The sequence below is a fragment of the Mobula hypostoma genome, chromosome 13 (assembly GCF_963921235.1).
Source record: "Mobula hypostoma chromosome 13, sMobHyp1.1, whole genome shotgun sequence".
Classification (NCBI taxonomy): domain Eukaryota; kingdom Metazoa; phylum Chordata; class Chondrichthyes; order Myliobatiformes; family Myliobatidae; genus Mobula; species Mobula hypostoma.
In genome coordinates, this window is record NC_086109.1 from 96,067,853 (window position 1) to 96,089,030 (window position 21,178).

At 42.2% G+C, this 21,178-nt stretch overlaps 1 protein-coding gene across 4 annotated transcripts in view; it reads left to right on the top strand.

Annotated features, from left to right (window-relative positions):
* megf11 (multiple EGF-like-domains 11) overlaps positions 1 to 21,178 on the top strand; it is a 454,053-nt gene that overhangs the window by 379,970 nt on the left and 52,905 nt on the right. For all 4 annotated transcript variants that reach the window (XM_063066247.1, XM_063066248.1, XM_063066249.1 and 1 more), the window contains exon 15: positions 279 to 413. In XM_063066247.1, coding sequence (XP_062922317.1) covers positions 279 to 413 — 135 coding nt within the window. The remainder of the gene's footprint in view (positions 1 to 278; positions 414 to 21,178) is intronic.

Below are 21,178 nucleotides of genomic sequence, written 5' to 3' on the forward strand. Positions count from 1 at the left end.
GTGACAGAAGATACAGGAAATTAGAAAAATCGATGTATCTCATAGATAGTTAACAAATTTCATGACACATGCCGGTGATAATACACCTGATTCTGAGATGCCTTTATGAGGAGGTAATTTTGGCCTCTGGTACATCACTAATTTTCAACACTCATCGGTTGGTAGTTTGAGCACCTGAGCTCTGGATTTCTTTTTAGTGTTTGATAATCTGTTATTCAGTATTTTATAAAGAAACTGAGTAATTTGTTTACTCTGGGAGCCTTGCGGTTTTCTTTCAGTCTGCTCTCCTGGATTTTATGGGCATCACTGCAGCCAAGCTTGTCCCCAATGTGTGCACAGTAATGGACCCTGTCATCATGTCACTGGCCACTGTGAATGCTTGCCGGGCTTCGCTGGTCCCCTCTGCGACCAAGGTAAGGAGCGTGTCGGGCTCAGAAACGTTCAGTGGGAACTACTGAAGCAAGTCTCTGCATGAACACAAAATGGAACTGGCTCTTTGTAAAAAATCTCTGAACTATAGAACATCTCAGGCCTGGTGGTCCAGTGGGTGAGGAATTGTAGGTCTGAACCTGCAGTAGCAGCACACCAATTCCCCCTCCCCACTCCCAGACTCGGTGGGTACTTCGTGGCACGTAGAATTGAGTCAGGAATGTAAATTGCTTTTCTCTATTATGTTCAAAATTTCTACTATTAATTATTTTATCAGAATCGGATAGAATCATTGAATCTTACAGCATAAAACCAGGTCATCTGGCTAGCTCTTTGAAGAAACCAATAATTAGTCTGTTCGCCTACTCTGTTTATAATTTCCCAGGATGGAAGTGATTAGAATGCTGGCTGTAAGCTTAATAGAGGACAGAATATGACGTTAAAGCATCACTTATGTGTAGGATACAGTTTGAAATACATTTCAATCTCTGATAATACTGCTGACCAGCCTTTCTTCAAGATTAAACAGTACTGACCAGGAGGTCAGCCCCTCAGCTTTACAGCACCATCCGTACACGAGGTTTATCAAATGCAGTACCATTTAAGCTAACAGACTCCTTGGCGAGGGAAGGCAAAAATAAGCAATTCTCAGCAAACAATGTAGTCAGGCAATTTAGTGGCAGGTTTAGTGTGTATTAAACGTAGAGAACCTCTCTTGATCAGAGCTTTGACAGTAGATATTTCCAGACCTACATTCACAGCACTTCTGAAAGCTGTAATAGCAAATGTAATTAATAATTTTGTTTTGTGTAACACCAAGAGTTGTGGGTATAGTGTAACCAACCAATTGTAACTTGTTCTGAACTTTTAGATAAACCTTCTATTATTATTTCCATTGACCAGTATAAACAGATATTGATTATAAATTAACTAAAGTCGAGTTTATTGTCGTGTGCACAGGTATGGAGAGGTATGGTACATTCAGAAGTTGTTTACAACAGAATCTCAGGTACAGACAACATTCAGAATATAAATAATGCATAAACAATATGTAGAATCATACCACACAGTGAAAAAACAGACTGATATATAACAGTCCATAAATTCTCATTGTCTCTTACACAGCTTCTCTTCTGATATTGTCTATATGTAAAACAAACCTCTCCCTTCTCCCATAACTATTCTCTGTCTATTCCTTCTGTCACTTACGTATACTGTATATTGCATTGTTATTTTTGGTGCATATCTTTTATATATGCCAGTCTTAACCTCTATCTGTCCCATTGTTCGCTATTTAAAATTCTTTATTGATTCCACACTATCTCAGTGTGAATCCTCTCTGTACTCCGTGACGTTCCTAATGCTTATTCACCACATGTCCCACCTTTCTCAATGTGAATTCCGTATCAATCTCTGCCAGTAATTCCTCTGTATATCCCACTGTATAATCCTGTGTGCATTCACCAATATTCCTCAGGTCTATAGTGGTACCAGTCTGTCAGATGCTCTGTTATTCCTGTGAATTTCCCAACATCATTTCAAATCAGTTTTGTTCTAGGCATTATGCAGTACTGTAATACATTTCCCAGAAATCCTGCTGGGTTTGGTGGGTGGGTGGGAGCAATATTCCCTTGAAGGTGTGCGTATGTGCGCATGCACACATCTTTTGCTAATAGCACTCAGAAGAATTTAAACTGCACACAAAAAGTTGTCACCCTCTACCTCGTTGGCATGTGAAGTATATCTCTCAATCACATTTCCTTTTCCGTTTTCTGATGCGGACGGTGTTGACAATGTGGGATTTGCAATGATTTGTCTGCAGATCTTAGAACTGGCTTATTTATGTTGTTGGTAAACTTAACTTTTTAAAGCGTCATTTAGCATGCAAATCACATTTGAAAGGCATGCAAAAGCTCTAGTGAGAAAATCTTTCGTTATCCACTGCAGGCCTGCTATATATTGTGGGAGTGCAGATGAACGAGAGCAAAAACGATCAAACCCAGAGGAGATCAAAGTTCTTATTGACAGTGTTTTGCTAGCTGTTAAAATGAATGCCTCTCTATATAAAACTCATTGAGCACATATTGTTGTCACCGGGCAAAAAGTTGCACAGCACAAGATTTTTGTGCACACTGGTCATTACAAATTGGAGGGAACATTGGTTGGGAGAAAGGGTTCGGGGGGGGGGTTGGTGGAAGGGAGAGAGTTGGGGCCCTGGGGGTGTGGAGGGAGGGAGGTGCACAGAGGGTTGGAAGGAGGAAAGGATATGGGTCCCTGGGGGTTTAAAGGGAGGGAAGGAGATGGGGCTCTAGGAGAGTTTGGTGGGAGGGAGGAAGGTGAAACTCTGGGGGGGTTTGGAGGGGCAGAGGTGGGGCTCTGGTGGTGGAGGGAGGGAGATGAGGCCCTGGAGGGAATTGTGGCCCTGGGGTGGGGGGGTGGAGATCATAAGACCATAAGAATTATGAACAGAATTAGGCCATTCAGCCCGTCGAATCTGCTCCGCCATTCCATCATGGCTGATCTTGGATCGCACTCAACTCCACACACCTGCCTTCTTGCCATATCTTTTGATGCCCTGACTAATTAAGAAACTATCAACTATCACGGACTTGGCCTCCACCACAGTCTGTGGCAGAGCATTCCACAGATTCACCACTCTCTGGCTAAAAAAATTCCTCCTTACCTCTGTTCTAAAAGGTCACCCCTCAATTTTGAGGCTGTGCCCACTTGTTCTGGACACCCCCACCATAGGAAACATCCTCTCCACATCCATCTGATCTAGTCCTTTCAACATTCGGTAGGTTTCAAATGAGATCCCCCCACATTCTTCTAAATTCCAGTGAGTACAGGCCCAAAGCTGCCAAATGCTCCTCATTTGTTAACCCCTTCATTCCCAGAATCATCCTCATGAACCTCCTCTCGACTCTGTCCAATGACAACACATCCTTACTGAGATATGGAGCCCAAAACTGTTAACAATACTCCAAGTGCAACCTGACTGGTGTCTTATAAAGCTTCAACATTATCTCCTTGCGTTTATATTCTACTCCACTTGAAATAAATGCCAACATTACATTTGCCTTCTTTACCATAAGACCATAAGACCATAAGACAAAGGAGCAGAAGTAGGCCATTCGGCCCATCGAGTCTGCTCCGCCATTTTATCATGAGCTGATCCATTTTATCCTATTTAGTCCCACTGCCCCGCCTTCTCACCATAACCTTTGATGCCCTGGCTACTCAGATACCAATCAATCTCTGCCTTAAATACACCCAATGACTTGGCCTCCACTGCTGCCCGTGGCAACAAATTCCGTAGATTCACCACCCTCTGACTAAAAAAATTTTTTCACATTTCTGTTCTGAAAGGGCGCCCTTCAATCCTGAAGTCATGCCCTCTCGTACTAGACTCCCCCATCATGGGAAACAACTTTGCCACATCCACTCTGTCCATGCCTTTTAACATCTGAAATGTTTCTATGAGGTCTCCCCTCATTCTTCTAAACTCCAAGGAATACAGTCCAAGAGCGGACAAACATTCCTCATATGTTAACCCTCTCATTCCTGGAATCATTCTAGTGAATCTTCTCTGTACCCTCTCCAAAGTCAGCACATCCTTTCTTAAATAAGGAGACCAAAACTGCCCACAGTACTCCAAGAGAGGTCTCACCAGTGCCTTATAAAGCCTCAACATCACATCCCTGCTCCTATACTCTATTCCTCTAGAAATGAATGCCAACATTGCATTCGCCTTCTTCACTACTGACTCAACCTGGAGGTTAACCTTATGGGAATCCTGTACGAGGAGTCCCAAGTCCCGTTGCATCTCAGAACTTTGAAATCTTTCCCCATCTAAATAATAGTCTGCCCGTTTATTTTTTCTGCCAAAGTGCATAACCATACACTTTCCAACATTGTACTTTTGCCACTTCTCTGCCCATTCTTCCAATCTATCCAAGTCTCTCTGCAGACTCTCCGTTTCCTCAGCACTACCGGCCCCTCCACCTATCTTCGTATCGTCAGCAAACTTAGCCACAAAGCCATCTATTCCATAATCCAAATCGTTGATGTACAATGTAAAAAGAAGCGGCCCCAACACTAATCCCTGTGGAACACCACTGGTAACCGGCAGCCAACCAGAATAGGATCCCTTTATTCCCACTCTCTGTTTCCTGCCAATCAGCCAACACTCTATCCACGTATGTAACTTTCCTGTAATTCCATGGGCTCTTATCTTGTTAAGCAGCCTCATGTGTGGCACCTTGTCAAAGGCCTTCTGAAAATCCAAATATACAACATCCACTGCATCTCCCTTGTCTAGCCTACTGGTAATTTCCTCAAAAAATTGTAATAGGTTTGTCAGGCAGGATTTTCCTTTAAGGAATCTATGCTGAGTTCTGCCTATCTTGTCATATGCCTCCAGGTACTCTGTAACCTCATCCTTGACAATCGACTCCAACAACTTCCCAACCACCGACGTCAAGCTAACAGGTCTATAATTTTCTTTTTGCTTCCTTGCCCCCTTCTTAAATAGCGGAGTGACATTTGCAATCTTTCAGTCTTCCGGAACCATGCCAGAATCTATCGACTTTTGAAAGATCATCGCTAATGCCTCCGCAATCTCCACAGCTACTTCCTTCAGAACACGAGGGTGCATTCCATCTGGTCCAGGAGATTTATTGACCTTTAGCCTATTCAGCTTCCTGAGTACTTTCTCTGTCGTAATTGTGACTGCGCACACTTCTCTTCCCTGCCACCCTTGAGTGTCCAGTATCCTGCTGTCTTCCTCAGTGAAGACTGATGCAAAATACTCGTTCAGTTCCTCTGCCATCTCCTCATCTCCCATTACAATTTCTCCAGTATCATTTTCTATCGGTCCTATATCTACTCTCACCTGTCTTTTACTCTTTATATACTTGAAAAAACTTGTAGTATCCTCTTTGATATTGTTTGCTAGTTTCCTTTCATAGTTAATCTTTTCTCTCTTAATGACCTTCTTGGTTTCCTTTTGTAAGGTTTTAAAGACTTCCCAATCCTCTGTCTTCCCACTAATTTTTGCTTCCTTGTATGCCCTCTCCTTAGCTTTAACTTTGGCTTTGACTTCTCTTGTCAACCACGGTTGCATCCTTTTTCCACTGGAAAATTTCTTCTTTTTTGGAATATACCTGTCTTGCACATTCCTCATTTCTCGCATAAACTCCAGCCACTGCTGCTCTGCCGTCTTTCCCGCCAGTGTCTCTTTCCAGTCAACTTTGGCCAGTTCCTCTCTCATGCCACTGTAGTTTCCTTTACTCCACTGAAACACCGACACGTCAGATTTCGGCTTCTCTTTTCCTAATTTCACAGTGAACTCAATCATGTTATGATCACTGCCTCCTAAGGGTTCTTTCACCTCAATCTCTCCAATCACCTCCGGTTCATTACACAATACCCAATCCAGTACAGCCGATCCCCTCGTGGGCTCAACAACAAGCTGTTCTAAAAAGCCATCTCGCAGACATTCTACAAATTCTCTCTCTTGAGATCCAGTGCTGACCTGATTTTTCCAATCTACTCGCATGTTAAAATCCACCACAATTATCATAACACTGCCCTTCTGACAAGCCTTTTCTATTTCCAGTTGTAATTTACCATGGACTCGACCTGTAAATTAACCTTCTGGGAGTCCTGCACAAGGACTCCTAAGTCCCTTTGTGCCTCTGATATTTGAACCTTCTCCCCATTTAGATAGTAGTCCGCACTATTGTTCCTTTTACCAAAATGCATTATCATATGCTTCCCAGTACTGTATTCATCTGTCACTTTTTTGCCCATTATTCCAATTTGTCCAAGTCCTGCTGCAATTGCATTACTATCTCAGCACTACCGGGTAGTTTGGAGGGAGGGAGGTGGAAGTTTGGAGGGAGTGTAGGAAGGTGGGGCACTGGGGCGTTTGGAGCGAGGCAGGGAGGTGGGGCTCTGGAGGTTTTGGAGGGAGGTGGGGCCCTGGGGGTTTTGGAGGGAGGTGGGGGTTTGGAGGGAGGGAGGGAGGTGGGGCCCTGGGGGCTTGGAGGGAGGTGGGGGTTTGGAGGGAGGGAGGGAGGTGGGGTCCTGGGGGTTTTGGAGGTAGGAGGAGTTCTCGAGGCAGCAGGAGGTGAAGGTTTGGAGGAGGGGGAAGTGGGGCTCTGGGAGGGTTTGGGGGGAGTGAGGAATGTGAAGCCCTCGGGGGTGGAGAGAGGTGGGGCTCTGGGGGTTTGGACGGAGAGAGGGAGGTGGGGCGTGGGTGAGTTTGAAGGGAGGACAGCCAACATCACCTGGTGATACAGATGTAGAACCACTGGGATTTCTGAATAGTCACACAACAGATTAATGGAGTTTTACTGTACATTCTACATACCATCTTGGACAGTATACATCGTACTGTGTAAAAGTCTCGGGCACAGATATACAGCTCGGGTGACATTACTGTATATTGATTAAAATAGGAAGGTGGTTGAGAAACAGGAATGGAAATAAGAGTACTTAGCTTTGTATTAGATCATTTGTATTAAGTATTATTTGTTAACTGGAAAGACATAATGTACTACGCAAAAGTCCTATGCACCCTGGCTATATATTTATGTGCCGAATACGTTTGCACAGAGCTGTATTCTCTGTAACCGTATGTGTTTTGACTGTTGAATCTTCTAAATATGCAACTGTGTCCTCTGTATATTTAGTTTCTCCATGGTTCCAATTATATCCCATCTTGTAACTTATCCATTGCTTTTTTAAGACTGGAAATGTTCAAATGGAATTCCTACGGATTTAGGATCTTTTAACATAAAATGGTGCATGGCGACTGATTATTCAGTTGCTTCACAATGTTATCTGCACTCTTAACATCGACATTCTCCAGACATGTCCTCCCTGGTACCAGTGTTTTTACTGGGTGTACTTGAGAAGGCTTTTCACTATCTCTAAACTGTTTGTGATAAAGTAAGGAAAGGAAGAGGAAAATATGGTAGAGTAGCCGTTAGCATGACATTTTACAGAGTAGCTGTAAGATCAGATTCAATTCCCGCTGCTGCCTGTAAGCAATTTGTACAATTTCTATGTGATTGTGTGGGTTTTCTCTGGGGGCTCTGGTTTCCTCCAATATTCCAAGGACATATGGGTTCAGGCATGCAAGGCTGGCACTGGAAGCGTGGTGACGTGTGCAGGCTGCCCTGCAGCACACCCTCAAAAGAAATGATGCATTTTTCCCTGTCAATTTAAATGTACACATGACAAATAAAGTTAATCTTTAATCTTTCAAAAGGTATGACACAGGAAAGATATCCGAGCCCTGGTGAACATGTGTAAAACCATTCCTTACAGAGTGGATCTCCTTAAAGTGTAGTTTGAAGATCATGTCCTGATCATCCTTCCTGTCAGCTGTGTGCCTGCTTCATCAGTCCCTAGACCTAGCAGGTACCTTACAGAGTATTGCTGCAGTACCAGTGGGGTTTGGGAATTGCTGAGATCCTCAAAGCTGATGCCTCTCTTCATTTCATTTTATCTTACTTATTTAGAGATACCGCGAGGACTAGGCTGTCCCGGCTCTTTGAGCCGCATCACCTAGCAATCCCCCATTTAACCCTCGCCTAATCACAGGACAATTTTACAATGGCCAATTAACCTACTAACCAGTCCGTCTTTAGACTGTGGGAGGAAACTGGAGCACCTGGGGAAAACCCCTGTATTCTACAGGGAGTACATACAGACTGCTTAAAGAAGATGCCAAGATTCAACTCCAACTCCGACACCCTGAGTTATAATGTTACACTAACTGCTATTGTGGTGCCCATGGTGTGTTCCTGCTCCACTGGAGCAGAGGCAGTTTGTTCCATCACGATGAGGCGGCTCAGTGAGGCAGCATTGTTTGGAATCACCAGTTATCAGCAGCCCTGGAGCTGCCGGAGGGCTGTGTTATAAGGCATCCCATCTGTGGGGCTTCTGAACAAATGCTGAGACTCAGCAGTTTGTACCATGATGATTTGGTTGCAGTTCTTTGTAGTTTCCCTAATTTTCTTGTGTTGGTAACCACTGACAAGATTATTAGTTCGATTTGACTGTGTCAAGCCAATCCTCAGTTCAAGTAAGCCTGATTAATATGAAGGCATTGTGAACTCTACTCAGAAGAGGGTGTAATGTGCATCTGGCCAGCTGCTTATTGATGGAGTCAGCTGTGATCTGTTCACACAGACCACTGTGACTGTGGAGCCGTGCAAACCAGAGATGAGCCCCGGTCCGGTGGCAGACCGTGTAGTGTCGTAAGGTTCGGTTACATTACACTGCTTCAGCAGTACATCAGATCAGAGAGTCAAACAGTGTCATTTATCTGTCCTGTGTGTCTCTGGACAGTTTGCAGAGGCTGGTTTCCTTCATTATTGCTAGGTGCCTGAGCAATACGACAGGATCTTCCAAGTACAAACTAAATGTGTCGCTGGTTCATCACTTGCTGCTATTACATAAACTCTGCCTTCTGGTGATTCTCTACACTCCAACAGGCTCTTCTAAAATGGAAACAAGGCCACTGTTTATAAGTTGGAGGATGGTGGTAATGATGTAACCCTGTTCCTGACTAATGAGATGTTGCACTGGCACCATGCAGGCTTATCCCTTTGATTTTCCTCTGAAAAAGTCTTCGTAATCCCATGGCACTTTACCTGAAATAAGTGCTAAGCTTGTTAGCAACTTTAATTTTAAGTTTCTAATGACTGCCCAACTTTTCTTCCAAATAGTTTATTTGCCCAACTTCATAAAGTTTTTATGCGCAGTAATTAAATATTGATTGAGTATAGATTAATATGATAAATTCCCAGTACATTAAGAAGCCCCAGAATACCATCAAAGAGATCATCTGAAGGAAGATTTGGTTTGCTGAATGTCTGTCATGTGCAACTTAAAACAAGAAGAATCTCTAATTGACTGAAAGCTTAATCTGGCAAATGAGTGGTCTGAGGTCGATATCATTGTTTGATCAAAGGATTAGAAAGGTTATGTGTGGCCCCAAGGCCTGATTAACTAAAATTAAGTTTGGGGGAAAAAGGTTATTTGAAAGTTATAAAATATTTGTGATACTAAGTATGAAATAACTGACAAAAGTGGTTTTATTTCCTTAAAATTTGCATGGTGACAATCAATGAGTAATCCACATGGTGGGAGCTTTGGAAGTGTTATTCCTGTGTGCGTGGCAGAGGCAAGGGGGTGGGGTGGGGAATGTTTTGGTTAAACAAGAAGATTGTATATTTCAGGAATTCAGTTTTTATGAATAGATTACCTAATTCATGAACACAAGTTGAAACAAAAAATTCACCTGAGAATTTTTGTCTAATTTTTTCAAGTTTTTCTTCATTTTCCCATCTCCTGAAACAAGACTCAAAAACAGTTACTTTCCATTTTAAATCTTTTTTATTAATTATTATTGAAAATCAACAAAAAATACATTAAAGCAATCATGTCAACATGTCAATATGTACAATAAGAATTAAATTATCAAATAACTGATTAACAAAGCTAAACAATATATCAATAATAATAAGAAAAGACAAAATGTTAAAACTATTTTTTTGGAAAAAAGAAATAAGGAAAAAAAGAACCCTTACTAACAGAAAAAAAACAAAAAAAAAACCCATTGGGAGCAGAACCCTGGAGCTATACACCATACAAGCTTCCATAAAAGAAAAACATCAATCCACCAACTCAAATCCATTTAAACAAGAATCAGAAGGGGACCATCTTAATTAACTCAAATCAAATGATAGTAGCGGGCAAAAGAACCCCACCTTTTCTCAGTCAAATCGAGGATCAAAAGTTTGACTTCTGATTTTCTCCAAACTAAGACATAACATCACCTGAGAGAACTATTGTATCAAAGTGGGAGCAGAGGCATCTTTCCATTTCAATAAAATAGCCCGCCAATAATGTAACAAATGCAATTACATGTTGATCTGATATAGAAATACCATGAATATATTGAGGGACTATACTGAACAAAACTGTCAATTTATTAGGTCGTAAATTAATTTTTAAAGCTTTAGAAATTGTAGAGAAAATAGATTTCCAAAACTGTTTCAATTCAGAACACGACCAAAACATATGTGTCAATGTAGCTGTCTCAGTTTTACATCTATCACACCGACTATCAACATTAGGAAATATTTTAGACAGTCTCTTCTTTGTCAAATAGTAATGATGTAAAATTTAAAACTGAATTAAAGAGTGACTGGCACAAATCGAAAAGTTAACCAACTTCAAAATTCGCAACCAATCCTCTGTTCTCAAGGTCATGTTAAGCCCTCTTTCCCAATCTTGCTTAATCTTAAGTAAAGGATAATTGTACTGTTGTAATAGTAAATTATAAATTTTCCCAATAAAACCTTTCACTAAAGGATTCATTTTTAAAATAATGTCTAACAGGTCAGAATCTTGCATATATGGAAAATTACTTAAATATTCTTGTAAGAAATGTCTGACCTGAAGATATTGCAAGAAATGTGAATACAAGAGAGAGTATTTAGTTACTAATTTCTCAAAAGACATCAATTGACCTTCTTGGAACAGATCCATGAAGGAATAGACTCCTTTATTCCTCCAAAGAAAAAAGGTAGGATCACTAAGTGAAGGTTTAAATAAATAATTTCGATAAATTAAACTAAGAAGGTTAAATTTTTTGAGATTTAAAAAAATTATGCAATTGGCACCAAATTCATAATGACTGCTTAATCATAGGATATAAATTTAGATTAGAAATTTTGGCCAGTCGTACAGGTAAAGAAGCTCCTAATAATGAAGTTAAGTAAAATTGTTTCACAGCTTTCAATTCCAAATCAGCTCAAGGCGGTCGTTCATTTTTATCAGTCCAATATAACCAAGAGCACACATAACGTATATTAACAGCCCAATAATATATTCTTAAATTATGCAGAGCAAGACCTCCATCCTTTTTTAATTTTTGTAAATGATATTTTCCAATTCTTGGTCTTTTATTATTCCAAACGAAAGATGAAATGATAGAATCAACCTGATCAAAAAACTTCTTAGTTAAAAAAAAAGGAATATTTTGAAATACATATAAAAATTTTGGTAAAATCATCATTTTAACTGCATGAATTCAAGCAGTAAGGCTGATCAACACCTCCTCCCACGAACCCACCCCCCACTACTTTATCATTTCCTGTCAGAGCCTCCTTATGTACAGACACTCCTGTGCCTCTGTGACCCTAAAATCTTTGCGTATAAGCTATTTTACATATGTATTCATATTTATTCCTTTTATTATTATGTTCTTTATCTTTTGTGTTTTATTTTGTGCTGCATTGGAGCTGGAGTAGCAATGATTTTGCTCTCCTTTACACTTGTACACTGGAAATAACATTAAACCATCCTGAATGTTGAATCCTGCAGGAATCAACTCCAACACTGGGGTACAGTTCCAGAAACAGTAGGTACCCAAGTATATGCCATGCAGATAATTGCCAGCAAGATGCCCTGCTGTACAAGACATTACTGGTGAGACTGATGCTGAATCCTCTGTGTATTCACACACACTGACTGCTGGAAAGGATTCCTGCATATGAACAGGATCAGGAGCTCTGGCTGATCCACAAACAGTCCCCAGGAGTATGTCAGACAAGTTCCCTGAACAGGGAACTTTACTAGAGGGAAGAGCTGAGGGCAGATATGTTTGTCATCACTGCCACCCTACACATTCTGACAGTCAAAGTTCAAAGTAAGTTTATTATCAAAGTACATATATGTCAACATATACGACCCTGAGATTCATTTTCTTGTGGGCATTCACAGTAAGTACAAGAAACACAACAGAATCAATGAAAGACCGCACCCAACAATATGGACAAACAACCAGTGTTGAAAAGACAACAAATTGTGCAAATACAAAAAGAAAAAGGAAAGAAAGAAATAATATTGACAAATAAATCAGCAGTAAGTGTCGAGAACATGAGATGAAGGGTCCTCGAAATTAAATCCATAGGTTGTTGGAACAATTCAGTGATGAGCAAGTGAAGTGGAGAGAAGTTATCCTCCCTGATTCAAGAGCTAATGGTTGAGGCGTAATAACTGTTCTTGAACCTGATGCTGTGAGTTTTGAGGCTCCTGTACCTTCTTCCTAAAGGCAGCAATGGGAAGACAGCATTGTCCAGTTGCACAAGGAGGTATCGAGGCCAAGGTCTTGAAGTTTTGATTAGCGTTGAGGGGATGATAGTATTGAATGCTGAGCTATAGTCAATGAACTGCATCCTTATGTATGCACCTTTGCTGTCCAGATGCTTCAGGGTTGAGTGAGGAGCCAATGAAATGGCATCTGCTGTTGACCTTGCAGACTCAGGCACAGTTCCAGATTCTGAGCAGTAGTGGAGATTTTCCTTTACAACCTTTTAACTGTGAATGTGCAGTTATATGGTTTCTCCTTTCACCTACAGCGAGTAGTGGATATGGCCCAATCTATCACGGGTAAAGCCCTCCCCCACCATTGATCACATCTACACAGAACCCTGTTGCAGGAAAGCAGCATCATTAAGGACTCCCATCGTACAGGCCATGATCCCATCTCACTGTCATCACACAGGCCATGATCCCATCTCACTGTCACCATCACACAGGCCATGTTCCCTTCTCACTGTCACCATCACACAGGCCATGTTCCCTTCTCACTGTCACCATCACACAGGCCATGTTCCCTTCTCACTGTCATCACACAGGCCATGTTCCCTTCTCACTGTCACCATCACACAGGCCATGTTCCCTTCTCACTGTCACCATCACACAGGCCGTGATCCCATCTCACTGTCATCACACAGGAAGAGGGTACAGAAGGCTCGGGGCTCATATCACCAGGTTCAGGAACAGTCACCGAACTAGACTCACTTTCAAGAACTCTACTTCTCATATTCTCAGTATTTATTGCTTATTTATTATTATTATTACTTTTTTTTTGCATTTGCATAGTTAGTTATTTTTTCTTCACACAATGGTTGGCCACCCTATAGGGTACAGTCTTTCACTGATCCTATTGTGTTTTTTCTGTTTACTGGGAATGTCCACAGGGAAATGAATCTCAGGTTTGTATATGGTGACATATATGTAGTTTGATAATAAATTTACTCTGCACTTTTAAGTTAGAACTTCTAACCTTCAGTCAACCATATCTTTACAAATATATCGTCATGCCCCACTCCCCTTCTCACCTTTACAAAGAGGAAGGCTGACACACAGCTCCTCCAAAGGTCACAATGGAGGAACACAGTCAGATAGTCTAGAATCTGTCAGCAAAGTACACACGGGAGCCCGTTGACAACTGTGTCCTCATTGGACAAAATGGCCTTTGGTCTAATCCCTCTACCAGCTATTTATGTACACTCTTGCTGGTCCTGACACCAGTAAGTGGCCAAGTATGTGTTCAGTCTCCTCCACCACCTATTGGCAGCAGATTCTTGTCCCCATGCTATACTCTGTATTAACTCCTTTCCGACCCTTCTACAAATTCATTTAAAACAATGTCCTCTTGGTACTGACTCTGTACTGGGATGCTTGCTTCTCCATTTTCATCAAAGTTGGGTTTATTATCACTGGCATACCTGTATGTTGTGAAATTTGTTGTTTCGTGGTGACAGAACCATGCAATACATAAAATACACTATTAATTACAAGATCAAGATTCAAGCTTATTTGCTATATAATGAAAAATATATATACTACATAAAAAGAGTCAGATTGATTTATCACATGTACATGGAAAAAAACTGTGAAATGCTTTGTGTGCGTTAACAACCAACACAACATAAGGATATTCTGGAAGCAGCCTGCAAGCGTTGCCACACATTCCATCACCACATAACATACCTACTATGTCCAGCAGATCAACACAGAACACAACCATCTTTGATTAGTGCTGTAATCTTCAAAGCCTGGCAAGATCTTTGTAAATTTTCCTTGAATACTCTGTAGCGCAGTCACATTCTTTCTGCAGTGTGGTGACCAGGACTGCATCAGAGTCCTAACTAACATTTCTTTAGTATGACTTACATGCATTTGCATTCAATACCTTGGTCAATAAAGGCTCACAACCTATGTACTACGTATCTTAACCACCTTATCCAACCTGCCAAATCCCTGTCAATGTGTGGATGCACTCTCCAGTATCCCTCCTTGTTTGATATCCTACTGTTTATACTCTTGTCATATTGTCCTCACAATTCTTGGGCCTGAATTCCACTTGCCACTTCTTTACTCACCTAACCAGCCCTTCAACACCTTCTCTTTGCCAAGTACTTCTTTCCTCACTTGCATTTTTTGTTAACTCTGATGGTGAGGCCCAGTCTTTAATCTCTAGACCAAGGTGGAACCCAATGACTAAAGGTGTGCTGGTCACTACCCTCTGTTTCCTCCCATTCAGAAAATGTTTATCCCAACTTGCCACTTCCTCTTGGATCCCATGGGCTTTACTTTTCTCTTTCAATCTGCCACGTGTCAAACACGTCACTAAAGCTTGCAGACTCCATCCGCTGTTCTATCCTCAGCAAAGACAGTCATTTTGCCCTCATTGTCTCTCTTTAAACCACAGAACCACACCAGCAACACTCCATTCTTTCACCACTATACTTTTAGCCAAAAGGAGTAGGAAATTATTGTCAAAGCCTGGGCTGTTTCCTCCCTTGCTGTTTGTGGTATGATTTACCCTGACAGGGTGACTTATCAGTATTTTAAGATGCTAAACCTCTTACATAGAAACATAGAAACATAGAAAATAGGTGCAGGAGTAGGCCATTCGGCCCTTTGAGCCTGCACCGCCATTTATTATGATCATGGCTGATCATCCAACTCAGAACCCTGTACCAGCCTTCCCTCCATACCCCCTGACCCCTGTAGCCACAAGGGCCATATCTAACTCCCTCTTAAATATAGCCAATGAACTGGCCTCAACTGTTTCCTGTGGCAGAGAATTCCACAGATTCACCACTCTCTGTGTGAAGAAGTTTTTCCTAATCTCGGTCCTAAAAGGCTTCCCCTTTATCCTCAGACTGTGACCTCTCGTTCTGGACTTCCCCCAACATCGGGAACAATCTTCCTGCATCTAGCCTGTCCAATCCCTTTAGGTTTTTATACGTTTCAATCAGATCCCCCCTCAATCTTCTAAATTCCAACGAGTACAAGCCCAGTTCATCCAGTCTTTCTTCATATGGAAGTCCTGCCATCCCAGGAATCAATCTGGTGAACCTTCTTTGTACTCCCTCTATAGCAAGGATGTCTTTCCTCAGATTAGGGGACCAAAACTGCACACAATACTCCATGTGTGGTCTCATCAAGGCCTTGTACAACTGCAGTAGTACCTCCCTGCTCCTGTACTCGAATCCTCTCGCTATAAATGCCAGCATACCATTCGCCTTTTTCATTGCCTGCTGTACCTGCATGCCCACTTTCAATGACTGGTGTATAATTACACCCAGGTCTCGTTGCACCTCCCCTTTTCCTAATCGGCCACCATTCAGATAATAATCTGTTTTCCTATTTTTGCCACCAAAGTGGATAACTTCACATTTATCCACATTAAATTGCATCTGCCATGAATTTGCCCACTCACCCAACCTATCCAAGTCACCCTGCATCCTCTTAGCATCCTCCTCACAGCTAACACTGCCGCCCAGCTTCGTGTCATCCGCAAACTTGGAGATGCTGCATTTAATTCCCTCATCCATGTCATTAATATATATTGTAAACAACTGTGGTCCCAGCACTGAGCCTTGCGGTACCCCACAAGTCACTGCCTGCCATTCTGAAAAGGTCCCGTTTATTCCCACGCTTTGCTTCCTGTCTGCTAAGCAATTCTCTATCCACATCAATACCTTACCCCCAATACCGTGTGCTTTAAGTTTGCACACTAATCTCCTGTGTGGGACCTTGTCAAAAGCCTTTTGAAAATCCAAATATACCACATCCACTGGTTCTCCCCTATCCACTCTACTAGTTACATCCTCAAAACATTCTATGAGATTCGTCAGACATGATTTTCCTTTCACAAATCCATGCTGACTTTGTCCGATGATTTTACCGCTTTCCAAATGTGCTGTTATCACATCTTTGATAACTGACTCCAGCAGTTTCCCCACGACCGACGTTAGGCTAACCGGTCTATAATTCCCAGGTTTCTCTCTCCCTCCTTTTTTAAAAAGTGGGGTTACATTAGCCACCCTCCAATCCTCAGGAACTAGTCCAGAATCTAACGAGTTTTGAAAAATTATCACTAATGCATCCGCTATTTCTTGGGCTACTTCCTTAAGCACTCTGGGATGCAGACCATCTGGCCCTGGGGATTTATCTGCCTTTAATCCCTTCAATTTACCCAACACCACTTCCCTACTAACATGTATTTCGCTCAGTTCCTCCATCTGACTGGACCCTCTGTCCCCTACTATTACTGGAAGATTATTTATGTCCTCCTTAGTGAAGACAGAACCAAAGTAATTATTCAATTGGTCTGCCATGTCCTTGCTCCCCATAATCAATTCACCAGTTTCTGTCTGTAGGGGACCTACATTTGTCTTTACCAGTCTTTTCCTTTTTACATATCTATAAAAGCTTTTACAGTCAGTTTTTATGTTCCCTGCCAGTTTTCTCTCATAATCTTTTTTCCCCTTCCTAATTAAGCCCTTTGTCCTCCTCTGCTGAACTCTGAATTTCTCCCAGTCCTCAGGTGAGCCACTTTCTCTGGCTAATTTGTATGCTTCTTCTTTGGAATTGATACTATCCCTAATTTCTCTTGTCAGCCACGGGTGCACTACCTTCCTTGATTTATTCTTTTGCCAAACTGGGATGAACAATTGTTGTAGTTCATCCATGCAATCCTTAAATGCTTGCCATTGCATATCCACTGTCAATTACAGCATCATCTCTTCCTCTGTGTTTATCAGTTCAGTATTTCACCTCCTTAGCACCAATACATGCATCACCTCCCTCAACCATTAACACAGATGCAAAGTCATCTCAGCCATCTCCACACTCGGGCTGCCATTTCAAGCTCTAACATGACCCACTCATTCCTTCCGAGTTCTCATTCCTTCACAAAATTACTGATCTTGGTGTTTTTCTTGATTTTACCCTGCCGTTCTCTTTCCAAGCACCATCTTTTTCTTCCTAATTTCAGCTCAGCACCTTAAACTCTGAGAGTCCAGGGCCAAGGACTGGTGGCCCGGAGGCAGCCTAGTGTGGCACTGAGGACCTGTCTGTGTGTGTGTGTGTGTGTGTGTGTCTGTGTGTGTGTGTGTGAGAGTGTGTGTGTGTGTGTGAGTGTGTGTGTGTGTGTGTGTGTGTGTGTGTGTGTGTGTGTGTGTGTGTGAGAGAGAGTGTGTGTGTGTGTGTGTGTGTGTGAGAGTGGGTGGAAAGGTGAGAAAGGAGTTTGTTTTGCTGCTGTTGTTTTGTTTCGTTGTCATTACTATTGCTTGTGTTGTTCTGCTGAACATTGTGGGCTTGCTATGTTGGCACCAGAATGCCCGGTGGCACTTGCGAGCTGCCCCCAGCACATCGTTAGGTTGTGTTGGTTGTTCACGCAAACGAAACATTTCACTGCGTGTTTTGATGTGAATCTGAATCAGGCTTACGGCTGTGCCTGCTGCAGCTCCCAGCTGTGTGCTCCGACTGTCGTTACAACAATGCAGAGCGTCCAGTTCGGGCCCACCTCTGAGTAAACACAAATAAACACTGAAGAAATGAAAGCCCCTTATAGCAGTCAGACAATTAACGAGATTGGGTTGGAGTGGATGAAACAAATTCTTTCAAGTGCTGCTAAATTTTAATCTGCTCTGTGGTGGAATCAATAAGCTGTAGGGAAGCCACAATTAGAGGTCACAGCATAAATTGAAGTGATGTCATCTAGCAAACAGTACTGTGCAAAGGTCTTGGGCACCCTACTTACGTATACAGTATGTTCACAGTACAGTACTGTATAACATTTAGCACTCTGGTCACCTCTTTATAGGAAGGGTGTGGAAGTTTTAGAGAGGGTGCAGAGGAGATTTACCAGAATGCTGCCTGGATTAGAGAGCGTGTTTTATGAGGACGGGTTAAGCAAGTAAGGGCTATTGCCTTTGGAGATAAGGAGGACGAGACGTGACTTGACAGAGGTGTACAAGATGGTAAGAGGCATAGATAGAGTAGACAGCCAGCACCTCTTACCCGGGATGGAAGTGGCAAATACAAGGGGACAACATTTTGAGGCGATTGGGGAAGGTATAGGGGGGATGTTAGAGGTGGGTTTTTGTACACAGAGAGTTGTGAGTGTGTAGAACGTGCTGCCAGGGGTGGCGATAGAGGCAGATACATTGAGGACATGTAAGAAACTCTTTTCCCAGTCTTTTCCAGGGTAGTAGGATCTAAAAGGGGAGGGCAAATGTTTCAGCTCAAAGGGGAACAATTTAAAATGGATTTGTGAGGCAGCTTTTTCACACAGATGATGGTCGTTATATCAAAATCAGGTTAAATATCTCTGGCATATGTCATGAAATTTGTTAACTTTGCACCAGCAGTTCAATGCAATACAAAATAATATATTAAAGAAAACTGAATTACAGTTACCTTAAATAGTTAAGTTAAAGTAAGTCGTGCAAAAACAGAAATTTAAAAATAAGTATTAAGGTAGTGTTCAACGGTTCAATGTCCATTTAGGAATTGGATGGTGGAGGGGAAGAAGCTGTTTCTGAATCACTGAGTGTGTGCCTTCAGGATTCTGTACTTCCTTCCTGATGGTAACAGTGAGAAAAGAGTATGCCCTGGGTGGTGGAAGCCCTTAATGATGGACATCGCCTTGCTGAGGCACCGCTCCTTGAAGATGTCTTGGATACTACGGCAGGCTAGTACCCATGATAGAGCTGACTAATTTTCCAACTTTCTACAACTTACTTTGACCCTGTGCAGTGGACCCCCCACCCCCAGTGATGCAGCCAGTCAGAATGCTCTCCATAGTACATCTGTAGAAGTGTTCAAGTATTTTAGGTGACAAACCAAATTTCCTCAGTCTCCTAATAAAACATAGCCACTGTCTTGTCCACTTTATAGCTGCATCAATATGTTGCATCCAGGTTAGGTCCCCAGAGATCTTGACACCCAGGAACTTGAAATTGCTCACTCTGTCCACTTCTGATCCCTCTGAGGATTGGTTTGTGTTCCCTCGTCTTACCCTTCCTGAAACCCACAATCAGCTCTTTAGTCTTACTACTGACGTTGAGTGCAATGTTGTTGCTACGACACCACTCATCTAGTTGGTATATCCCACTCCTGTATGCCCACTGGTCACCATCTGAGATTCTGCCAACGACGGTTGTAACTTCAGTAAACTTATGGATGGCATTTGAGCTTTGCCTAGCCACACAGGCTAAGCACACATCCCTGTCAGAGGAAGTGGTAAAGGCGGATTATAAGATTAGCTTTTTATTTGTCACATGTACATCAAAACATTGAAACATTCAGTGAAATGCGTCATTTTTGTCAACATCACATGCAGTTCGAGGATGTACTAGGGTAACCTGCAAGTGTCACCGATGCCTGGTGTCAACATAGCATGCTCACAACTTACTGACCGTAACCCACATGTATTTGAAATGTAGAATGAAACCGGAGCACCCACAGGAAACACACGTGGTCACCGGGAGAATGTACAAACTCCTTGCAGAAGGTGAACGCTGATCGCTGATCGCTGGCTGGCGCTTTTAAAGCATTACTCTAATCACTGTGCTACTCTGCCACCACACATTACATATGAATAGGTACATGGATAGGAAAGGTTTAGAGGGATACAGGAAAAATGCAGGGACACGGGACTAGTTCAGGAAGGCACCTTGGTCAGCATGGACAAGTTGGCCAAATGCCCTGTGTCTGTGCTGTATACTGTATGTACAGTATAAGACATTTATATGTTTGAATGAAATCACTTCTCATTCTTCTAAGCTCAAGAAATTCTCGTCTTAGACTTCAAATTCTCTGACAGATCACCCTCTGAACATCAACGCTTTTCAATCTCACACTGTTTAAAATATATTTTGCCTTTCTATTTCTGCTTCCAAGGTGGATGTGTTCAGATCTATCCACAGTGTACTGTATTCCATCTGCCATTTCCTAAGCCACCTGTCTATATTCCCCAAAGCCCTCTGCATCCTCTTCAAATTCAACACTGCCACCCAGTTTGGTAATATCAGCACACTTGGATGTATTGCCCTTGATCCCCTCAGCCAAATCATTAATGTAGGCTGTGAAACTCAGAGGTCTGTGATTGTAATACACCCAGGTCATTGCATTAGAATGGGGGTTCCCAAACTTTCTATGCCATGGACCCCTACCATTAACTGAGAGGTCTATGGATCCCAGGTTGGGAACCCCAGCATTAGAATAACACATCCCTGCAGAAGGGTGTGCCCCACACACCTCATGCTGTTGTAATGTCAGAAAGTTTTTAGCAAATTGTATGTCCAAAAGGGCTGAGCACAAAAATAAGATTCAACAGGAGATGTGGGTCTAATCATTTCAGGGGAGGTTATGGGGTATGTGTCCAGTGTGGAGATAGCAGTAACATCTAACAATGGGTTAGAGAGAAGGGAAGAAAATTGCCAGCTGGATACTTGGAATGAGAAGGCAGCTGAAGTGTTAAAACACAGACTGAACCAAAGCCCAGTGTCATAGTTCCAGGTAACACAACATACTGAGGGTACTGCAATCACTCACTTCTCTCTGCTCTCAGTGA